Source organism: Strix aluco, chromosome 1 (assembly GCF_031877795.1).
Source record: "Strix aluco isolate bStrAlu1 chromosome 1, bStrAlu1.hap1, whole genome shotgun sequence".
NCBI classification, from domain to species: Eukaryota; Metazoa; Chordata; class Aves; order Strigiformes; family Strigidae; genus Strix; species Strix aluco.
In genome coordinates, this window is record NC_133931.1 from 109,201,248 (window position 1) to 109,224,404 (window position 23,157).

A 23,157-nucleotide genomic window follows, 5' to 3' on the forward strand; every position below is an offset into this window, starting at 1 on the left:
CAATTCAAAGAGGTGCTTTGCTCTATAAAGCATGGTTTGTCATGCAAGATGATGTAATTCACACCATGGTTGGGAGAAAGACTAAGCATGATGTTTCTAGGGAAGGATCCAAGTTATTCCAGTTTAGTACACAGTGAAAAAGTGGCTTATTGTCCAAATCCAGCCTCATTTGCTCTCTATTTAATTATTTCCACTTTTTTTCTGTTAGGCCAGTGTCATCCCTTCAAGGATTATATCTTTCCTGCTATTCCTCTGCATAGAGCTTGTAAGAGCTGAAAAAGAGAGTCTAATTTTATCAAGCTTGTTGCCTTCGGCTTGTGAGTCCTGGCAGCACCCTGCTTTTTCCATTTCCCCCTCCTGCTTCTCCAGTACTCAATACTATAACAGCTGTAGCATTGGTATCAACTTAAAAAACTTCCAAGAATCCTTTGTATATACACTTTACATTTTGGCTTCTTCAAATAACTTCAGTTACTTGTGATCACAGGAATTTTACAGCCCACCTTGAAGATCTGCACCCCTGTAAGGCTCATTGTGCCTCTGCTTTCCTGCAGCAAAGGCTTCAGTTACTGGATTTGATCCTGCCCATCACCGCTTCCCCTCCCAATGAATTCCTTCAACTTGTATATTAAGTGATTATAAAGTATGTTTAGCTGTGAATCAGTTCTTCTAGTTTAAATTCATGTGTTTAACTCTTTTCTCTAGGCTCTGTTTTGGACATTATAAAGCACATTGTGGCCAAAGGAGAACACAAGACTGGTGTCCTGGATGAACCCTGTATAGCCACAATCCTTAAGGAGGTGCTGGAGGGGCTGGACTACCTGCATAAAAATGGACAAATTCACAGGTATCTTTCATTTTTCTCATCTTTGTCCTGAAATGCGTGTCACTGAAACAGAGTAGCTGAGCATGTGCAGTCTCATCCCACAACGGGCTATGAGAGCATGGAAAGAGGAAAGTAAAGGTGGGAGCTTAATCAAAACTCAAAATTCAAATGTCTGTATAGCTTCTGCTGCTTTAGGAAATGCTATGACTAGGCCAAGTTTGGGTAAACTTCGGGGTATTGAAAGTTCTGATATAGAGAATCTCTTTCCAAATTTTAACTACCTTCTGTAAAATGTAGTTGTTGGAGCTTAAGAACTTCATCTGGTTTTGTTTCTTGCAGAGCTGCAAATCACCAAGAACACTGTTTAAGAAGTGTTGAGCAATTTAATAAGCCCTTCAAGCCCTGTTCTTTTTTTTTTTTTAGGGCTAGCTGCAAGATCAACATAATAAAATTTCAATTTGGGTCATTTCATTAAAAAAAAAGGCGGAAACAAAATTAGTGGAAAAACTTCTTCTGTTTAACTAATGGCCTGTGGTTTGATGGATCACTGAAATGCGTGGGTTTCTGTGCCGCTCTATCATTTGGGAGATATTTTTAAATCATGTTTTCTTCTCCGCTGGTGTCAAGGTGTGGTGTATCCTTCAGGAAGAGAGGATACTATGTTCTGCCACGTAAAAAGAATGAGATTTGCAATCCTAAATATATGCTGAAAATAGGATATACTGCTTGTGGGTAATATACATCATCCCAGCCACAGACTGCTGCTGGGAACAACAGCCTCTTCTTTCTTGGGAATTTTGTGAGCTTGGCTGTCTTCTGGTACAATGCCATTGTAAGCATTGCTGCTGCTGTGCTGGAGTAAGTTTCTGTCGTCTTATGATGGCTACACAAGAGGAGGTACCTTTTTGCCAAAATGTTATTTTAATTAGAAAATCCGAGAAATACTTGTTTCATATTTTTAGTCAAACCAACTGGCTTTTGTATGTTGTTTTAGGTTAAAAAGAAATGGTTGGAAACAGTTCTCGTGGAATTCTTTTCCCTGAAAGAAATCTCAAATTTCGGTTTCCAGTCTCCATTAAAATTATCATTTAACAAGAATGTTTGTCTTCACTGAAGACAGTTTTGATTTTGTATCTGGTTGCTTAACTTTATTTTTTAGAGATAAGACTTGAGGCAGCTCTGGAAATTTAGAGTGAAGTAATAGACCACCTTACTTGCTGAGTACATGGTAATTTTTCACCCTTGCCATAAGTAATTGACAAAACCATGTTCATCTGTGATTTGCAGTTGACTGACTTGACTGATTTAATTCATCTTCTGGTCTAATGAAATTGAACTGTATATGTTAAAGCAGCAGTAACCTGTTAAATTTTTTTCTGAAGATGTCACATAGTGATTTCTGCATTGAAAGAGGAGTGGTTCTCCATTTGACTTGCTGTAGTGAAACAGAAAAACTAGTAATTGTGGTAAAGATTATAGAGGATAGATTCATTTGTGTGGTTTGTATTTTTTTTTTTTACTGCACTCAGCAGAAATATGTTCACAGAAAGTTCCAACTGCTTGGTCTGAAGAAAGTGTGATTCATATTGAATCATTCGGAAGTGGACTGAACCAAACCTGCTGTGACCATTCTCATCCTGCTTGTTGAAGCATTTTGCCCATATTTAGGGAACTTCAGCACAGAAATCAAAGTTGTGTCCTTGCAGCAGCTTACGCTTGTGGTTGTGCATCAGCTACTTTGCATGTGTTGCATTCCTATATTTTGGAGCTGCTCCAACAATTGCATAATGTTTTATCAGAAAAAAACATTTGGATAACCTCATTGTACTGGAGCATGGCAGTTTTGGAAATTTGGAGAAGTGGTAATAGTCATGATACAGAAGGAAAGTTGTGTAGTTTCCTACCTGTGATGCAAAGGATGGATTTTTAACTGTTGCCAGAAAGCAAGCTTAGATGCCTTTGAGGGGTGAAACATGTTTCCTTAATGGAGTTAATCATGATGTCTTGCATTTTATCCAGATGTGTATACACTGCTGAGAAAAACATAGTTTAAAGTTGTAGTGAAGATGGGAGCTTTCCTCATACATAGGAATATCTGTATGGTTTTCCCATTTTACTTTACGCTAGGGGTCATAATATTGGTCATGCCTGATGGGAAAGGCAGGTGGAAATCTTGCAGTTGTGCCAGAGATGCTCTGAGAGGAAGTGTTTAAAATAACTAAACTTTGGTCCCCTGGGTCAGCTTAAAGTATCTGACTCTAAAGGAAACTGCATCAGCTGATGACTGAACTGTTGAATATAGTGTCCGCAATGTTGTTGGGGTGAACTTGAGGCCAAAGCAAGGTCAGCTGTGAAGGGTTTAAATTGAAGGGCTTTGGTTAGACCTGGAACAACCAACCCAAAACAAGCAGCCACCCAGCAGAGCAAAGTGTTCAGCTGGTTACACTAAAATATCCCAACTCTATTGCATGAGGAGAAAACTACTTGATAAAGTTAGAGACACAGTATGGGTGAAATGAATGTAATTAGCACATCTGAAGTTGGAGAACCAGGCTGGTGACAAAGCCTGAAGGATGACTCTCTGGACCTAAAGGTAATTTTGTGGGCACTGTTGACCTGAAGCGGGGGAGAGCTTGTTACTGCTGTAAATCATCAGTGAGATCAGAGAATATATGTCTGACAGTGGAGCTGCTCGATACTTTTCAATTATGCATAATCTTAAATGGGTAAATTAAGTTAACACATGGAAGACTGGCTTAATGAAATTCAGCTGCTGGTGAATCTTACTCTGCATAAGCCTGCCTTGAACTTAATGCCACTTCCAATTAAGGTTTGGGGAGCTGGCTTCATGTGGAAGTGTAAATCCCTGCTTTGGACAGGAGAGTCGTTTGACAGTATTCTCAAGAGGAGATTAGAAAGCCAAATATCTAGTGAAGGCTTAAATTATATTTTTTTTTTGTTTACTTTCCTAATTAGCAAGGCTGAGACTTAAATAGATGCCATTGTTCAGCAACAAATGCTTGAGTCTCCCACATTGTCCAAAGTGATATTTTTTTTGCATTTATCTTGCAAAGGCTGTTGGGAACAGTCTGAGGCCTTCTGGAAAAGATAAAGGAGCAGGCAGAATCAGTTTTATTTTCATGAAACACTCTATACCAAGGTAACAGTTACAAATGATTCCTGTCTTTCTCCAGAATCACCACTGCCTTCTGTATCTTGGGGTTGGCAGCGCTGTGCCTTCATTGCCATGTGCCTGTCCCTGGCCGTGCCTCCAGCCAGCTGCTGCCGTCCTTGTTGCATTTTTCTGTGTAGCACGGTGATCCCAATGACAATTTGAAATCCCAGTGATCCGGCTCATGTTAAATGAGTTAAATACCTGGGCAGCAGCCAGCATGTTGAGGGTGGAGGGCCAAACTCAGAAACCTTCGGGTGAAGCTGTCCTGCAGGCATCTGCTTGGACACATTTTTTTATGGAAGACAAGCCAGACCGACATGCTGTGAGGGTTGCTCCCAGGCTAATGTTGTCTGGGTGACACAGAGGGTATGCTTGCACCTCTTCCCCATTTAGACTCTGATTCCTCTGTGTATTTGGGGATTAGTAGGAGTTTGATGAATGACTTGGAAATAAAACTAAAGCAAACCCAACCCAAGAGGTTTTATTGCTTAAAAAGACTTGTTGGATGGAAGTTCAAGTCTTTTCAGGTGGTGCTCTTTATGGCAGTCTGACAAATGAATCATGCTGATTAACTGTTACAAGGTCTCTCTGTCTTTCTCCCTATTTTTATCTCTGAGCTTATCTTCTGTTCATGATTAGCTGTTGTGTAACTGAATATTTCAGTTAGTCCAGGTGAAATGATATGCTGCTCAAATATAATCAGATTCTCCTATTGCAGCATAATAAATGTGATACATGCTTTTTTGTACAAACAAAAAAGCGTAGGAAGTGGTTTAGGGTTGCATGCATGGCATGGCAGTAATCCAGCTATTACTTTGCTGCTCTACTTCTTAGGGGGTTAGAGGTGCAATAGCACACTTGATATGCTGAGTTAGATCAGCTTGTGCCCCCAAACAGAATGTTTTGGGGTTTTTTGATGTCTCTTCAAAATCAGTTTTCTGAGTGTGGGGCAGCTGTTTAAATGTTGCTTTGAAGAGACCCTGGAACCAATATTCTTGCTGTGTTTTTATGCCAAATATATTAGATTATTTTTAGGACCTTAGGATGGTTTTGCTACAGGATAAAAGTTTAATTGTTTGCCTCTTCTACCTATATTAAGAGAAAATAATTTCTGCAAAAAAGGGTGTCTGTATATGAGCACATACACATCACCAACACTGGTGTGTGGGTTTTGTCGGAGCGCTCCTCCAGTAGCAGGTTTTGGATCTAAGATGAAGGAGCTGATGGATATATTTTGGCAGAACTCAGCTGTCCTACAGGATTCAAGCATAATTCACATGTAGATGATTAATGCATTGATAGCTGTGCTGGCAGGTATTGTGGTTAAACTGGATTCCAGTATGCCTCTGATTATTTTGATGACGGAAATACTGTAATTTTTTGTTTCTGTAGCAATACTGTAGGAGAACTTCACAGCCCTACTCTCCACAGTGCTATAATCTTGTTTTGGGGAGTGTGTATTGGAACTGAAGTTTGGTAGGGGAGGACTGAGGAATGGATAACGGGATGTGGAGCATTTCACCTCTAATTGCCAGTTTGATTTTTAAGTCAGGACACTAGTAATTTGAAAGCTAGCTATTGCTCAGCTGTGGGAAGTGGAATTTTATATTTAGTGTACTTTGGTCTCCTTTATAGTAAGGGATGGGCAGAAATAACCTTTAGAGGTAGTTGTTAATATAAATTTTAAAGCTTTAATTTGTAAACAGTTCGGTAGCCAGAACAATTGAAATGTTACTCTTGGGTGTCTTGATTGTACTGGGTGATTTGTTCCCCCAAATAAACACTTTGCTGTGCAGCGTCAAGAACACAAGGACCACCGAATGTCCACTCTCTGTACACGGCAGTCATACTGTCACGTATTGTGGTGGTTTGGCAAACCAGCATGTTCTCCTAGTGGCTGTTTCTTCCACTGCATCATCCAGAAATTCATTGTTTTTTTAAAAAAATAGTTTCCCTGTGGTTGCAGAGAGAAAATACAAACCAGATGTAAATCCCAAATCTGCAGACAGCCAGAAACAATAGCTCCTGTGGAGACAGTTTTCCTCGAAGTGGATAAAGACAGTCTCTGCTCTGAAGCCTAAAAGCCTGGCAATTAAAACTCTGATGGTAAATATCACTGTTGATGAAAGCACAAGAGTGCTGGGGGCCCTGCAGTGACTCCAGGCTAATGTCAGTGCCCCAACCTTCAGGGGCCCTGCGTGTTACGAGGGTCCATGTAGCGGCTTGCAGGATGATGCCTAAAGCTGAGTGCTTGCTGTATGACTGTTGTGTTCAGGTGTCTGTCCCCGCATCATTCCCCTCAGACCCAGATGCTGCCTCTGGACTGTGACACAGGGTGTCCTGCAGTTACAGTAACTTGGATTTAGTCCAAGGGAAAAACAGCTTCTTGGTACAACTACTATGCACTGCATTAAAAGGGAGGTGAGTTTTTAGGTTTTTCTCCCCTCTTTGTTACATGGGGATGAGATGCAGGAAATATATCAGAAAAGAGCAGGAGAATAGAGGTCGGGGTGATCTCCAAAAGGTTCAACAGCAGTTGACAGGTTTTGGTCAGTGATCCATGACTGAGTTGCACACTCAACTAATACGGTTTCTAGCAACTCCGGAGTTGTCAGGAGTATTTGGATTTGATGTGTTTCCAGGGGGAGTAATCTTCATTCACTGTCTGCAGCATTAATTTTAACAGTTGAAAACGTAACAGACTCTCTTACCTTTCGACTTTGAAGAAACCAAGTGCCATTCACACGTACGTACAACCACTCTGTTTGTGACATCCTTCTCATGTCACTGCTTTTATCTGGTATAGATTACTGGAACTAGATCACCCAGTATATAGGCTCTTGCCACATCTCTCCAGCAGTAATTGTTTAAAATCACTGTGTTCATCCTGTTCATTGTTTCTACTGTGATGCATGCAGTGAATAACCCCCTTCAAAAAAGATGGTTTTGAATATTGTCCCCTGTTGTAATGCAGCAGATTTTCTGGCCTTCATAGGTCCTAAGAGCTGCATATGTGGAGATGCTTTAAACATTTATTCAGGCCACTGCAGTCTCTTCATTCATGTCTTATGCTAAAGCATGAGAAAAAGGTCACTTGCTAAATTTGTGTGGTAACATATTAAGCACACTTGAAAATTTTGTGAGGCTGCATCAGAAATTACTTTTGCATGTTTATTAAATCAAATTATATCCTGTCTTGCAGAGTTCTTACAAAACTTTAACATTAAAAAGTAAATCTTAATAGTTTCAAGAACAAAAGTGAGACAAAACCCACGTGCGTTTAGGACAACAAATAGGGAACTACCACAGAGAAATCTATCATTTCATGGCGGCCTGGAAAGCATCACCAAGTTAGGCTGGGTATGCCAGGAGGACTGTTTCCACTGTCCAGATACCCAATTTTATAACTGCTTTCTCCATTTTTATAGGAATAGCTGGATGAAATAAGGAGATCTTCTCTCTTCTTCCTATGCTGGCCATGCTTAAAACTGTCGTCTTCTAGATTTTGGAGAAGGAAGTCGAGCTGGCAAGTCTCTTATGAGCCCTGGTTGTCTTGAATTTCTCCTTCTGTATCATGTTGCAAACATTGCTGAGCAAGAGCTGTGGGTGGCTTTGTAGATATGGCCAGCTCTTGCCTTGGAATGGGGAATGCCTTGGACCTTGTGTGTGTATAGATATACATACTGCTTCTTCAGAACAGGGGTGCTTGAGCCTTTTGGAAATTAAGACCTTTTTGAGCTCTCCTATATCAAAATTTTTGGTCCTTATTTAATCCAAGTTGATTATGTGTTTACTGGAATGAATTTTCATCTCTCCATCATAGCAGGGTCAAGGCAAGGAGGTGTGTGAATCACTGGCTTTCCTGTTTCTTTTGCTACCTGATCCATCTTGTACTCAAACTGGGATGATCTGCATGTGGTAGTTTTGGGGAAATTCCTATTTCTGAGCACAATAGGAACATGTGTTAGCATGCAGGAGATAACTGTAGCACGGTGGCGTGCTTCACTAGTATTGCCACATGAAGCATGCCGACCTCCTTGCATGTTAAATAATTTGACATGAAAGATTGAAATAAGGCCATGTTATAACTTGACTATTTTCCTCTGTTACCAATGACTAAGGCAGGGCCTCCCAAAAATATCTGGGCCTCCAGGGGTAGGAGGCAGACCTTGTGACTCCCCAACTTGCTGTGTGTGTTGCTTTTCATGCAGCAGCTGTTAAAGGAGCTTTGTGCCTTGTCCCCACTGCAGTCCTTAGGAAGTAGGATCAGGAAATGGAAGGGCTGAATAGATGAATTTGTGGAAGAAATCATGATGCATTTTTAGCTGCTGTTCAATGGTACAAAAACTTGATTTTAAAGCCTGCTGGGCTCCATCCTTTACGGAGGATACAAGAAGAAACTGAAGTTCTGACTGAATAGGGGAAACTTTAAGAAGTGGTGTATAAAGTCGGAGACGTAGCTTCTCTCCTGCATTGACTGCTGAATGGCTGAAGCTTGTCAGAAGCCTTAGCTGCTTGGCAAATCCTCCTTGCCATAGGCTGAAATTACAACAGTGATGAGCATTGGGGTGAATCTGTGAAGCAACAACCTGTTTTATAGGAGGAAGAAGTGGGGCTGTGAGGGTTGGTACGATTAGACCGTCTTCATATTGGGAGATAGGGCTAGGTCTAATATTCGTAGCACTTTATTATCTGGCTGAAGGAGCTCAACTGTCTGAAAACTGGTTTTTAAGGTTTTGGCTTTAGCTGGAGCAACTTCCTGCACACTGATACGCAGTTGAGGTTTACTTGAGCACTGATACTGGTCTGGAGGCGTGGTGATGAATGAGATGTAAAGTGCAAGGCAGACAGGATCTGTCACTGAATTGCACCTCCCTTTAACCATTGTCAGGCTTGTAAACACTTGGGAAGAGAAGGAATTAATGAGAGTGCAAAACCATCAAAGATGAAGTTGGCAGAGGAACAAAAAGCATAAGCTGGACACAATTTGCAGAGATAAAGGAAAGTTGCAGGTGCTGTGGTAACAGTGACTCTGTGACAGGAACGCAGTAAGTGATGTGACACACCGCTTGCTGTCTTGCACTGAGTTAGCCCGAGGTCTGCAACTCTTTCTTCACTGCCTCAGCATCTTACCAGCCCCTGGAGCTATTCGGATAACTAAGATGACTGAATTTCAGGAGGATCTCCTGCAGCTTTCTTTAGTGAACCCTCCGCTGTCTGAGCTGACATACTGACTTATTCTAAAATGAATCAGATTTGGACCCCAAACCCTGTACTTAAAGCAGCAGTCCACTTCTGCAGCATTGGAGGGCAAAAAATCAGGAAGAATTGTACCTAGTAAGTGCATCGTGGATACTCTGAAAGGTGTTTAATGCTTTAGCTAAAATAAAGTACAATGGGAGATTCATTTGTCACGGAGCCCTTACTCAGGTTTCTGTTTACCTGTGCCAGGAGAGTGGATGCAGTTATCTCTCCCAAGAGGTCTCTTCACTGCACTGAGTGTGATCTGCCTGGATGTTAAGGGTAGCGCACAGGGAAAACAAGTGCTCGATGTACTTGTATAGCTCGTCTTGTTGGAAGCTGACAATCCTTTCCAGTAGACTTTGTCTACACACCCCTCTGCAAAATCAGTCTTGTCAGTCACTTCTTCCTTTCAAAGCTTTGCTTTACACTGCTTAAAAGAACCAAAAAGAACTTTTTAAAATTCCTGATATCACTGGCTTATTTATTTAACTTTCTTCAGACATTAAAATAATAAGCCTTTAAAGATTTCTACCTACCTACCCATGAAATTGGGGCTTTAAAAATGCCTCTGCCATTTACGAGGTTTGGAGTAAATCATGAGTTGCCTTGTGCTGCTGGCATTTAGCCCCTTCATTGAGGCCCTGATCTTTCACCATGGCCCAGCAGCTGGCAGAGCAGCTCAGAGGAGAGGGTAGAAGCAGTCGCTGTGCTTCCCTGATCCTGAGGAATAAAGCGTGTCACTGGGCTGGTCCCCCACTGTAATTTATAGCAGCCTGGCTGCTGCCGCTGGTCCTGGCTGCCAGTGGCTGCAAGGGCCTGCTGAGAGGGCTGTGGATGAGCAGGGATGAAACAAGCTGTGGACTTGGCCATCTCTTCCCCTGCTTATGCCTGCCTCAGCAGGGAGTCTGGAAAGAGGAGTATAGAAGCTGCTTTGCCAGCTCTCTGCTGCTGGAAGACCTTCAAGCTTTGGGAGATGTTCCCGAGTCCAGCTCTGCAGAGTTAAGTACAGCACTGTAACAGACAGTAATTGCATCTTGCCCAAGAGTTTGGGACTTCAGGCTCAACCCTGTGGCATGAAAATGTTAGTACACACAGCTCTTCTGATCAGGAACAGGGAGCATGCTAATGTACAGCACTTCTAATACAGTTGTCTTGGATGCCTTCTCCCACATTAGTGCTGAATGTGCTGACATTTGAGGGTGTAAAAATACTGCTCTGCTTGCACTCTCCAGCCTAGTTTCTGTTTTGCAGCTCTATCTCAAATGGTAAAGCTCTTGCCTATAGTAAGCTTTTTATACCTTGGTTTATAAGGCAAAGGGAAGAGGTGACATAGGTAACAGCATATCATTGATGGGAGAATAATGTTTGATAGTAGAGAATGAACGGTGCTCATTTGGTATATAATGTCACAAATTGCTTCACACTTAACTGTATGTAGAGACATTGTCCTGGAAATATTTTGAAAATTATTCAGAACAATTGTTAACTCCAGCAATTGGTTGCATTCAGTATAAATATTTTGAATTACTCATTACCATTAACAGAAAATAGGAATTCTTGTAGCTTGCACGCTCTCTTTTTTTTAAATGAAACTTGGCAGGACCAACCACTCCTTCATGCCAAATTATGCACTATAGAGTTCAGTCCATGAAAACTTATTGTTACAGTTAATGTAAATTCCATCTAATGGGCAGATGACTCATGGCTGTGCTGACAGCCAGCATTGCATCCTAAAGGCACATGTGAGCAGGTTGGAAGCAAAGGCATAATAAACAGGGCTTATCTCCATTTCCCCCTTCATGTGACCGTTTTCTCAGTGCTAGGCTACAGAAGTCCTGGGATGCCACTCTTTGCTCAGGTCACTTGTATCGCGGTTGAAGTGGCCTTAACAAATTGTCCTAGCTATTGCTCCCGATGTAGACTTCTGAACACAAGCCAAGTGAATTCTTTCTGATTTCCAAACAATATTAAGAGACTTGTTTAAAAATCAAGAACTTAACATGCTTCATTGCTTTTCTTGCAAACGACAGTTCTTTTAAGTCTGCAATATGAAGTTTTATTGCATATGCCAGGATAGCAGAGGTGTAGCCTAGTTATTGATAACGCTGCTCTCCATTATGGACCAGCAAGTCTTACTTTTTCCCTTAATGTTGTCACTGCAACAACCACTACTATATGGTGGTGCTAAGGATTGAGGGCTGTGGGTGAGGGCAGATCTGATAATTTAGCAGGATTTTAAGGACTTGTGCAGGCTTTTTACAGTGGGAACAAGCTATTAGGATACAGTTCCTGTAGTTCCCCCCTGCCCTGTTGAAAAATTATGCGGTGTGTGGGAACACTACACTTGAAACTGGGGAGCATCCATCTCATTGCCTGCCTGTGCTCCCAAGTCTCCTGTAGCTGGGTGCTTGGTTGTAATTTTGTTGTATTGGAGATCAGTTTTGGTTATGTAGCATCTAATGCCTATGGCCCAGCCCTAACCTGGAGGCATTAATGTGATGTAACTGGTACGTTAGCTTCCCAGGGCAACAAAACGCTAAACCAGTTTGGAATGCAGAAGAGGAGGGACTTCTGCCCTGCTGCAAAACATTTCAAGGCTGATGTTGAGAATCCAGCTTTGCACTGGAGTGAGTCCAAACCCTCTTCCCACTCTGTTTGTGAAGTATGAGGTAAATAAAAACATAATCGATATTTTGCGGAAGGGGACTTGGAGGCTTTAGAGAAGAAGATGACAGTTACAGAGTGGGAACGTCCAAACTATGGTAGCATTTGTTAAGCTACAGTCACGAAAGAGTTTACTCCAGCCTTCTGTAACTTCATTTAAAATGCGATATAATTACTGTTTATGCTACAGCCTAAAGCTGCTTCCTATTTCCAGTATAGTAATTATGCCAGAGGCACACCATATATTCCAAGTGTATCAGCCTAGGATATGGTCATTACCACATTTAATAGGAAGTACCTTCAAATTGTTATACTTGGCAATAACTGTATCCTGGAGTAACCAACTTCTCGCCATTCAGCTTGCAAATTTATAAGCATCTCCTTATGAGAATAAACAGGAAAGCACTGTTACTCTCTCCCCCACCCCATTGCTTTAAATGCAATTATTTAATCTTAAAGATGGTTTTAAAGGAGGCCTTAGTTTTGAAGATACTGCTGGTGACAGCAGTATATGCTAAAGAAAGGCATCTGTTCACCCAGTGTTACTGCTGCTTGATGTTCACTCGTTGCTGTTGCAGTGGGTGATGCGATGCCAGTACACTGGGGTGAGGAATGGGAAAGCTGGAAGTTGCCTATATGGTACAGTAACTCCAAAAAGGAGTTGGTGTCCCCAGACAGCTTGCTGCCAATCTGTTTTGCTGCTCCAGGGTGGATTATACCATGCTGGGGTGAGTAATGGCCTTTTCTGCAGGTTGGTTACCAGGAGGAAATGCCATATCAAGTGGCGATTTAATTCTGCAGCTTGACTTGGATATTTGGCAGTGGCTGTTGTTGGCCTCCTGGATTTCTGATTGTCAACTTGTTTTAATTTCTTGAACCAACTTGAAGCACCATATTTACTGACTTTTGTTTCTAATGAGAAAATATGTAAATTTTAATTAATCCAAGCTGAAGCTAAAACAAGCCTCTGCATTGGAGGGTGTTAAGGGACTGGCGTCCTTTGGCTCTTTTCTTCCCCGTGGGATTCACTCTGAGTGCTTGTTTCACTACTCTTTGCTCTCCAAGCCTGTCCAGCTTGCTCTCTTACAGTAGGATCGTCTGGTGGTATTGAATATGTGCTGCTTTTTGGCTGCTGTTGCTATGTCAGTGCAACCTGCCTGGATTTTTTTGGACTCTGAAGCGCACAATGGTTGATACTTCATCTTTAGTTCTGCTTAAAAACTTCTCTGGCGCTTCTTTGATTGCTGAGTGTGGTCTGCTTCAGGGGCTTGGTGAGCTGCTCATGCTGTCGTGACGGCAGGGGAATTTTGGAAAGGCTGTACAATACCGCATGGCCCAGCTTACTAGGCAAATGTTCCAGCATCCTGGGCTGCCATGGAGTACAGATGGAAGAGGAAGTTACTGTTACTTGTGCCCATCTTCAGTAAGAGGAACAATAACTTCAACAGGCAACCTCAGTGCATGCTATTCCTTTCCCCATAACCTGGACCTGGCAGGCAACTTTGAAAGGGCGTCATGCATCCTGGCTGTCACAGGAGAAGTGACTGTCTGGATAAACATTTCCAGTAGGATTGGAGAGTTTCCTGAACACCCTCTGTTCCCTCTGAATTAGTGCTGGTGTGAGGGGAGATTCCTGGAGATGGCTGCGCCAGTGCCAAGCATATTTCATGCCATATGAGCCAACTCCTTTCGTAGGAAGCAGCAGACTTGGACACTGTGCTCTCATGGCTCCATGTGCTCGTGGGGTTGGATCCCAAAGACATCTTCTACCTAAATATTGGCAAGGAGCTTTTCTATTCCCTCACTGCTACGACCATGAACCCTTTGTGGGAGTGTAGACGTTAGTCAGGTTTTATATCTCTCATGGCAGTTAACTCTCTACAACTCCAATTGTATTGGATTTGGCCAATGGATGCTAAGGGCCGGTAGCACAGCTACACACTTAATGTATTTAATCCCTTCAGGTCCCTTTTGTCTGCTTAAGAGTCTCCATACAGGGCAGTGCTTATGCTTTCTTGTCTGCAATGGCTGCAGCTGTTAATTGCAGGAATAAAACAAAATAATGATTCTTGGAGGGAAAGCTGACTCAGCCCTAAACAGAAGTTCACAGATTTGGACAATTTAAAATGTGCAGGACTGGAGCTGACTGGCATTGATTGTTTTACATTTGTCATTTGTCACTGTCACAGCTTCTTACTGCTTTGAAACCCATTCTGCTATTAAGTCAGCTTCTCAAGGCTGTCTTGCCATACAGCTTCAGTGTTTCCATGTAGATCTATCCAAGTGTTCTAGATCATTAAAGCAAATAAGTATTTTCCTGTACTTGCTTTTAACGCTTGTTCTTCAAACAGGGATTAGTCTCCAAGATGGTCACTGCTAGCAAGAGGTGTACATTTGGCAGGACTTGAAATACTTGTTTGAAGGCTAAAGGCTGCTGTCAGATGCGATTTGCTGATAAAGTAATCTTTAGTGGGACTGTCTTATGGACAGTCTTTGTTTATTTTTGTTCTGCTGCATGCTGGGGGAAAGCCTTGCCATGCCAGTGTCTTAGACTGGTACTGGGAACAATCTAACAAATGTTAATGCTGGAGAGGATGTGTTTAAAATTATCCTGGCCTGGAACTGGCAACGGCCCAGGCTGTTCTTCAGAAGAGCAAAGGCCGGAAGGAAGAGACTTCCAGGGCCTGACTGGGGCTCTTTGGCCAGGCCATCATGCCAGTTCTGTTCTCATGATGCATGAGGGAGGAGAGGAAAAAAAAATAGCTTTTGACTTTTTTGTGTGTGTGTGAAAGGATTTGGAGCATTTGCAGAAGGCAGTCAAGGGAGAATCTGCTTGTTTTGGGTTTGGGTGTTTTCTTCCTTTTTTTTGTTTCTCTTCCATGCAGGTGGTTGTCATTAAGGTGAGGAGTGTTGTGAATTGCTATCTGTTCACTGGCATCCACTCCCCAGACAGTTGCTTTGCTTGCAGCCTTTTTTGAACCAGCACCTGCATGTGCTCTGGGTCTGCATAGTTTCCAAGCCAGTGCAAGCTTAGCAGCCATGCTGGTGAACATGGGTATCAGCTATAAAGGTGCTTCTCTTGGCTTTGTGTGGGGAGCAGCGTGAGAAAATAAGCTGTAAAACTTTAAAGCATATTTGGTGTGGAAGTAGCATTCCCTCAAGGATGGAGAAGTACTGCTGTTAACCTAACAAACCAGAGGTTGTTTTGGGGTAGAAAGGGGATAGTATAATAACTTCCATAGCACATGCTTGGATGTTCTTGTGCATTCATTGACTTTGGTTGAAAAAAAAAAAAAATTAATCAGGGAGACTTTTTCACTAAAGTTGAGACTTCACAGGATAGTGGAGTGGCCCTGCTTTCCCACTCTCACTGTCTCTGTTGTACCAGCTCTGCTCACCTGACCCTTAGTAATGTGACTCAGTTCATTAAGCCATGAGCAAACAACATTTTTCTTCTGTCTGCTTTTTCACCAATGTATGGGGCTAAACTGATTTCCTGAGGAAGCACGTGAACTCCTCCAGGGTTGGAGAGCAGAGAGACTTGGGGCTGAGAAAGAATAGGGTGCATTCAGTGGTAGTGAGACTAGAGCAACTCACTGTCTCTTGAAGCCTTCCCCCCTAAAAGGGTACATGAGCATCAGACCAGTGCTAGGTTCTGTTTTCACATTTTTAGCTAACTTAAGAACCTGGAACAAACCACGTTCCTTGTGGTTTTGCAGGTACCTTCCAAGAAGTTTTCAACTCTTTTTTTTCTGTGCATAGTACTTAAAATACTACTAGCTATAAATCATACAAATACCACTTAGTGTCTGTCTACTGAAGTTACAATTGGTGTTAAGTCCCTACTGTTTCTGCATGATTGGAAGCAGGAAGTGCTAATGCAAGAAAAAAAATGTAAGAAGTAATAACCTTTTAATATATTTTTGTTGATTGAAGGAAAGATGTAATGACTTCCACTTATTATTGCTTTATTTTTCTGCAGGGATGTGAAAGCAGGAAATATTCTTCTTGGAGAAGATGGCTCAGTGCAAATCGCAGGTAACTTTCCTGGTAGCTTTGCATAAACTTTAAGCGCAACTGTGTATCCAAAGAGATGGTTTAATGATCAACAAGAAACATACATAAAATGTTAGCTTCAAGAAGTCCCACACTTCTTAAAACAAATGAACAATGCCAACACCACCAAAAAACCTGACAATAAACAAACCACAAACCAAACCAACAAACCCCCCCCCCCAGAGCTTATTATGTCTTGTTATCTTAAAATACTGTTCTTCGGAATAATGGCAGTCAGCATGAATAAATCCTTTGACTGTTAAATCCTCAGAATCAATAGATTAGATAAAATTCTTGGCATAAGCTAGTCAGATTTTTAAAACAGCAAGTTCATAGGCTTGGAAGTGGACTGCACAGACCACTGATTTGTCATCAGTGTGTAAGGTGGTTTTCAAAAGGACTGTGGTGAACAGTGGATAGATTCATCAGAAGGAAATTGGTATGTCTGATTGTAAAAGTCACTTGCAACTTTGCCTTAATGAAAGATCTGCTGGTCAAACTGCTCATGTGGAACCTCCCTAGTCCACTTCAGCTGAAGCAAGTGGCAGAGTGCATGTTTAACCGACTGCCCGAACCCAGCCCAGACTGGGGTGAACTGAAAATCTTGGGAACAGTCATGCAAGCTGAGGGATAGGGTAGGGAAAACTGTTAAGGCAGTTGCTGTAGCTAATACAAATGTGCCTGGAGGAGATGTCTGTTGTAGTCACTGCTGTCATGAACTGCATCAACATGGGTATGTTGGAAACAGTCCTTGGTGTGGATGGATTGTGTCTGTGGAAAAAGGGTGGTGTGTGGTGTGTTTTTGTTTTGAGTTTGGTTTTCTCCCCCAGTGCTGCGATTCTGGTCTTTTATTTCATACCTGTTCCTACAGACTTCACTCTTCAGAAATCAAGAATTATTACTATTGTAGACTATTAAGACAAAATTTTCAGAGAGTATATTTAGAACCTGTGAGACTTGTTTTTCCTCTTCTTTCCAGGTTCTGTTTTCTTCTCCCGAGTACGATCCCTCTCCAACTGTCCTTTCCCTCAGGACTGTGCTCTTCCCATGAATCTTGTGGTGCTTTTCCAGTCTTTGTGGCATCTCTAGCTGGAGGGCAGAGCTCGCATCTGGTTCTGCTATCTCAGCAAACATCCTTGTACATGTTAAACTTTCTCAGTCCCGTATTTAACTGGAAAAAGCAATATCTGTTTGTGGTAAGGTCTCTTTTTTTCTTAGGGCCCTGTCCTGCTGGTGGAGGCACAGTGTCAAGCAGAAGTGCGTGTTGCATTGTGTAGTGCTGAGAGGTGCACGCTATGTGTATCTATGCCTGTATTTGCATCTTGGAATGAAAGGTGTAGATTTTCCACCAGGAGGCAGGACACATTGCAATGCACAGTTTTGGTTTTTATACAGGTTGCTTTTCTCCCTCTGCGGAAGGCAGTACACCCTTTTACAGGACATAACACATAAAATACAGGACTTCTGTTTAAAACTTGAAGTTGTTTTGTTTTCCCTTTTAATTCTCCCAGTACTCTTAATGCCTGCCGTTTTATTTTTAATGGGTGTAAATAATTCATCCTGTGTGGCAGCTGATGAAAGGTAGGGAGTGGCTTCTAAAACGCTCAAAGGAGCAAACTTTATACAGTGAAATCCTACATTTTTTTCCATAATGGGGCCAAGATGTAACATTTTGGATTTATAATTGTATGAAGCTTTAGATTATTTTCTGGGAGAGGCTGCAGATAGCTGTTGCATTAGAGCAATGCCCTGTTATTCCAAGTGTTTCTGCCAGCCTAGCAGAAAGCTGCTTGTGTTTCTCTTACACAAGGGTGCCAGGGCTTGGCTTTTTTTTATTAAGGCTCACTGGTAATAGGTACCAGTTCATGGTTTTTTTGTTGCTGAACAATTTCGAGTTGATAAGTAGTTTTAAGGTTAACTAGTCTTGTGTGAATTTCAGAGGATTTATTTTGTCTGTAATCTGTCCATGTTCCCCTGGACTGAACTGTCTACTAGTTGTTTATATGTGCAACACTTAAATGATGAAATCCATTTCTCTGCGTATCCTGCGAAAGCAACATTGCGAGATGTGCAGAGTTCCCTCTTCACAAATTCTTTCATTGAACATGCAAAAGGATTAATGCTGTAACCTTTCATGAGACACAGCAGAGGGACTAAACTCAACTGAGGTCAGCAAGTTCCCCACAGTGGCAGGAATCACTTTTTTTTTCTGTGAGGGCAGCTGTTGACTTGAAAGAAACAAAAATAAATAAATGACTGAATACTAGAGAAGAGCCGGACCTGGTCATAACATGAGATTTTGTTTCTGTGGGAATTTCTGACACTTAAGCTTCCTTTCCTTCTGACCCAGGATGAAATAGCAAAATTTCTCGTGGATTTTTTGAGGAGGAAAAAACACTGGAAGCAAACCAATCCTAATAAAGTGAGTTTGGTTTCAGCAAGATCAAAGCACTTGCCTTTGACAATAATATTAATGCATGTTATGAATAATTCTGTTGATGGTTGAGTGCTTCAGTTATCAGCTGGATGACATCACTGCGTTCCCATGAAACAAATATGTTTAAGTTTCGCTGGAAAATTACACCACAAGGGAAGGGGAAAAAAAAAAAAGATTTATCAGCTGTGGAATGAAGCCTGAGGGTTAGAGTGAATGAGCCACCTCCCTTGAAGGGGCTGGTTTGGTCTACATAAAAAATGCAAATAATGTAGCAGTAAAGAATGATTTCAGTTCTTTTATAACGACTCCTTTCCCTTTTGCCATCCCTCTATCAAAACTACATGTGAACAGTTGTTAAGAAGGTCTTATTCAATGTTTGGCCTTTGCAACCTTGTGTTTCTGTGTGTTTCCTACTGCTTGACACAATTTATGTTACTTGTCTCAGAAGAAATGTAAATCTTAAATGTAAATATAAGAAGTGTAAATCTGAAACTGGAAATCCTTTGAGGAAAAAAATGAAGCTGCCTTCAAGGTTTAGAAAAAAATGTTCAACCGTACAGTGGAGGAAATCCCACTGCCGGGCTATACATCCATGATATGTGAGTGAATTTAATTACTTGGGAAACATTCACTGTATAGAATTCATGGCAGTAATTTTTCTGCAGCATTATACAGTTCTAACCAGTGAAAGCTAAAGCCCCTTTTGTTAATTCGGGCTGTGCAATTCTGTTAAGCTGAACAGAAAAAGCAACTTGATGGTGTGTCCAACATTTCTCAGGCTCTGATGTAACTCTGAACTGGTGGCTGTGCATAGGACGTGAAAGCTGCTGTGGGAGACCTGTGAGCTGAGGTGGACACAGGTAAAGCAGGAGGAGAAATCTGTGAGCTTGGGGGTATTAGTTGGAAGTAGGAATTCTAAAAATTCTCCTAATGGCCTGTACAAACACCCAGCTTCAAACTCCTCCCCAAGTCCTGGGACTTGGTATTTTTATTCATGACTCTATTTTTAACTATGTAGCTCCTTTTGCTTTCAAAATGTGCATCCACTGAACCAAAGCATAAAACTGCCTTTAACAGATCCAGCTGACCAGTGAGACCTAAACTGAGGCTGTTTGGTTCTATCTTAATATTTTTTTTTTTTTTTTTCCAAGGGCACTGTCTTGGGCTTGTGGCTTGGCACCAGCTTTATGGAGCCTGTTACAATTCAGAGAGTATTGCTTTCTCAGAGTTTGAAGCATTTTCCTACACATTGAATTAATCTATCTTCTGGAGAGAGCAGGACTGTTTCCCAGATACCATTGTTCTGGACAGTGCTGATGGTGGTTGCAATGTAAATTGAGATAGCCATGTTCTTTTGTGTTTCAGTCTCTCCATGGCAATTATTTTTGTTGGTGTGTTGTTGTTGGTTTTTTTTAAGTTAGATCATAAAACCTTTTTGCCCTGGCATGCATTGATTCTCTGGAGTCTAAAAGCGGCATGGGTAAAACCACTCTTTGTCAACATAAACTGCATCGGCACCACGATTGCTGCATAAACCAAGAGATCTCTCACAGTAAGAAAAGCTTAATATTCTTCAGTTTATTTAACTGTGCAGGCCCTATAAATTATTGTGAAATGAAATGAGAGTCTTGATAGACTTGGAAGGGATGGAAGAGGTTGAGGGAAGCTCTCATTTTATCCGCTGAGATATTAAATAATGCTGTCACCCACCCCTCTGTGATTGAATGTGAAGAAGCAAGGGTCTACTGAAGGCTGAAGGGCACACATCCCTCCATCTGTGTGGGATTTTTCTGTTGTGAGGACAATAGCACGATATCTTCAGGTCTTAAAACCAGTCAGGATTATTAACGTGTACTCCAAGAGGTGCTCAGTGTGCCTGCCGTGTCCCGGGCAGGCTGTGTTGCCAAGCAGTTGAAGTAGATTGAGATTTCATGAAGTTGTTCAGGACTTGCTAATTGATACTGGGCAAATTGCCTAACCCCTCTCGCGTTATCTATTTATAAAATGGGGATAGTTAAGGCCAGGCAAAACTTGTGTAACTGAATTTGTGTAACTTTCCACAAATCCATGCCAGCTTGTCACCGGTTCACTGTGTTCCTGACTGCTCTTAATTCATTGTACTAAAATAGCGCTCTACATAAACACCAAGCTATGATGCAGGCAGTGTCGTTCCCCCACTTTCCCTTAGGAAACTCTAACTCTAGGAGATGAAATTGCTTTAACAAGGGACAGGGCACAAATCAGCTTGGGGGGAGAAGTGCCAGTTGCAGGGCTGACTCGAGCAGCTGGTGATGTATCATGGACACCTCTGAGCCTCTTCTCCTTTTCGAAAAAGGGACAAAAATATTTTTTTTTCTGTGGTTGGTGGAGAGTTTTAGTGTTCCCCTGTAGCAGCATGATGTGAAGTAACTTTTTCTTTGTGTCATTTGTAATATCTCTGTTTCCTCAAGAGGTGTTGTGGTATTTTGTTGTTGAAACCCCTTGTGAACTTCTCCAAGGGCGGTGTATTCACCCAGCCTGGACTTTGTCATCCTTAAGTTAGTTTGTGCAGTATTATGTGTATCTTTATTTTGGGGCTTGGTCTCAGATGTGATTTTTACGTTTACTTGGCAAAGGGATTTCATACATCTTTTATGTGCCTTGACATTATTGCAAAAAGGCTAAACTTCTGATGCAATAAAGCTGCTGTTCTGCATGTGAATTGATTAGAAATATATGAGACTATAGAGATCTAGCTTTGCAGATGAGAATTTGGGAGAACAAGTGTGTATTTATAGATTAAATGCCACTGTATAACCACATAGTCTTTAAGAGGAAAGAAGTTTTTGATTCTTGTTCTTCACTAATCTTCCTTTTCTCTGGTGTCTTATGACCTGCTGCGTTCTCAGCACAAAATTGCCTTACTTCTCTTCCTGCCAGGCTTTATTCATCTTCAGTACTCTAAAAGCTGTAAGGTTTGCAGAAAAACACTTAAGTACAGCTGCAGATATTTTCTGATGGTGAGCAACTGAATGAGAAGGAAGGTGACCAGTGAAAAAAATAATTAGTGCTGTCTTTGAAATACTTTATTTTTGCTTGAGGAGGAATAATATCTCAGCTACCCAAGTTTAAAAACAACTCCAAGTGGTTTGAAGACAAGATTGGTTTATTCTGTTGTTCTGCCCCCACGGAAATTTGGAACAAACCCACCCATCTCTGTAGGAGCCTTTCTGATGTCAGTAGGCTTTGGTCCTGGCTCCTAGTTAATGCACAGTTGTCTTTCCCTTGTATCTACCTACAGTAGCAGGGACTTAGGCTTTTTAGAATTAAGATAATACTACAATATGAGATGGCAAAGGAGAGGTGATTCTTAATGGCTGACCTCTAGATTTAGATCAAACCATCTAACTTACAATACTGTAGAAATGTATCTTCCTGAGGTATACAGCAGAAATGGTGACTGTTGTGATGCGGTTCTGCCACAGCATTCTTGCGTTACTGAGTTGTTTAGATTGGGTCTTTGTTTCTGCAACACAGAATCGTAAGAGTAGATTTTCCTTTCAGTTTTTGCATTTCCTGAGTGGCCAAAGTAGTCTTCAGGTTTGACAGCTTGGATACCTTAATAGCAGGAATTGTTGCCTAATACCATGCTTTTGCAAACACTAGCCTGCAACTTCATTGCCACTGTAGAGTGTTTTGTAGGGTATGTGGTTTTAAACACATGATGTTTCTATTGAATAAGACAAAATTACCCATATTTTCTGCAGAGCCTGCATCAGCAGAATTGTCATGTCCATTCTGGATTGGTTTTGCTGTGATAAGAGAGTCTGGAGATACATATATATGGGGGTTTTTTTTAAGAAGTCTTTGGTTTATATCACCGAAACAGGTCCAGGAGATGAATCTTTTCTACATTGCTTCAGAAAAATTATTAAAAAAAATAATGATCCTACCACTTGCATCCAGACATCCTGGAGACTATTATTTGCTAGCAGACTGCTGGAAGTCTGCAATTTTTGGGCTCCTTTAGAATATCTGACAGTCGTTGGATTCCCAGCAGTGGTGGTTACTGGTATTGCAAGCAAGGTCCTAACATTTCCAATTCCTCCCTGGTGATGCAGTCCTTTACAGTGATCACTGTAGTGACCCAATATAAAGTACAAGCTACCAAAGGAGTACAAATGTAAACACTTCTGAGCTATCATACTTCTTGAATTTCATGATGTTCCCTATTTTCTAGAGTTAAATTCATTTGGAATAACCTAGCTCTGTTTTAGTCTTTCTGAGTGTAGTTAACAGCAGTAGAGAGAATGAGATGCAGATCATACCAACTGCTCAGAAGTAAGAATTGGACCCTAACTTGTGGTTGGGATTTTATTTTATTGCTTTACAAATATTTCTTGAGAGCAGGCACATTCTTATCTTAATAGCTGGGACTTGGATAAAGTTAGTAAGATGGCATTTGAGAAGATGGTTTCAAAGGCATTCCTTACAGCAGAGTAGCACAGACTGGTTGTGCTTGTTTTAGCCCACTGGAAATGAGGGAAATTGATCGGGAAAACATTGAACAAATCAACCATGTAACAGAATGCAATTTAATTCTGTTTAAGCTTTCTGCTGACCTCAGATGGCAGATGTAGGGGTAGAATTTCCAACTGGAATTTATAAACCCATGTTTGATGTGAAATGTAGTGCATGCTGTGTGCACTGTGTAAAGGACTTGTGTTTTTACTGCTGGAATGCTTTTGCTTTGAATGGCATTTCCTTTACCCTCAA

The 23,157-nt window shown here is 41.4% G+C and overlaps 1 protein-coding gene across 2 annotated transcripts in view; it reads left to right on the forward strand.

The window, feature by feature from the left end:
• Window positions 1-23,157, forward strand: part of OXSR1 (oxidative stress responsive kinase 1) — a 92,301-nt gene that overhangs the window by 41,435 nt on the left and 27,709 nt on the right. For both annotated transcript variants that reach the window (XM_074830840.1, XM_074830848.1), the window contains exons 4-5: window positions 706-847; window positions 15,892-15,947. In XM_074830840.1, coding sequence (XP_074686941.1) covers window positions 706-847; window positions 15,892-15,947 — 198 coding nt within the window. The remainder of the gene's footprint in view (window positions 1-705; window positions 848-15,891; window positions 15,948-23,157) is intronic.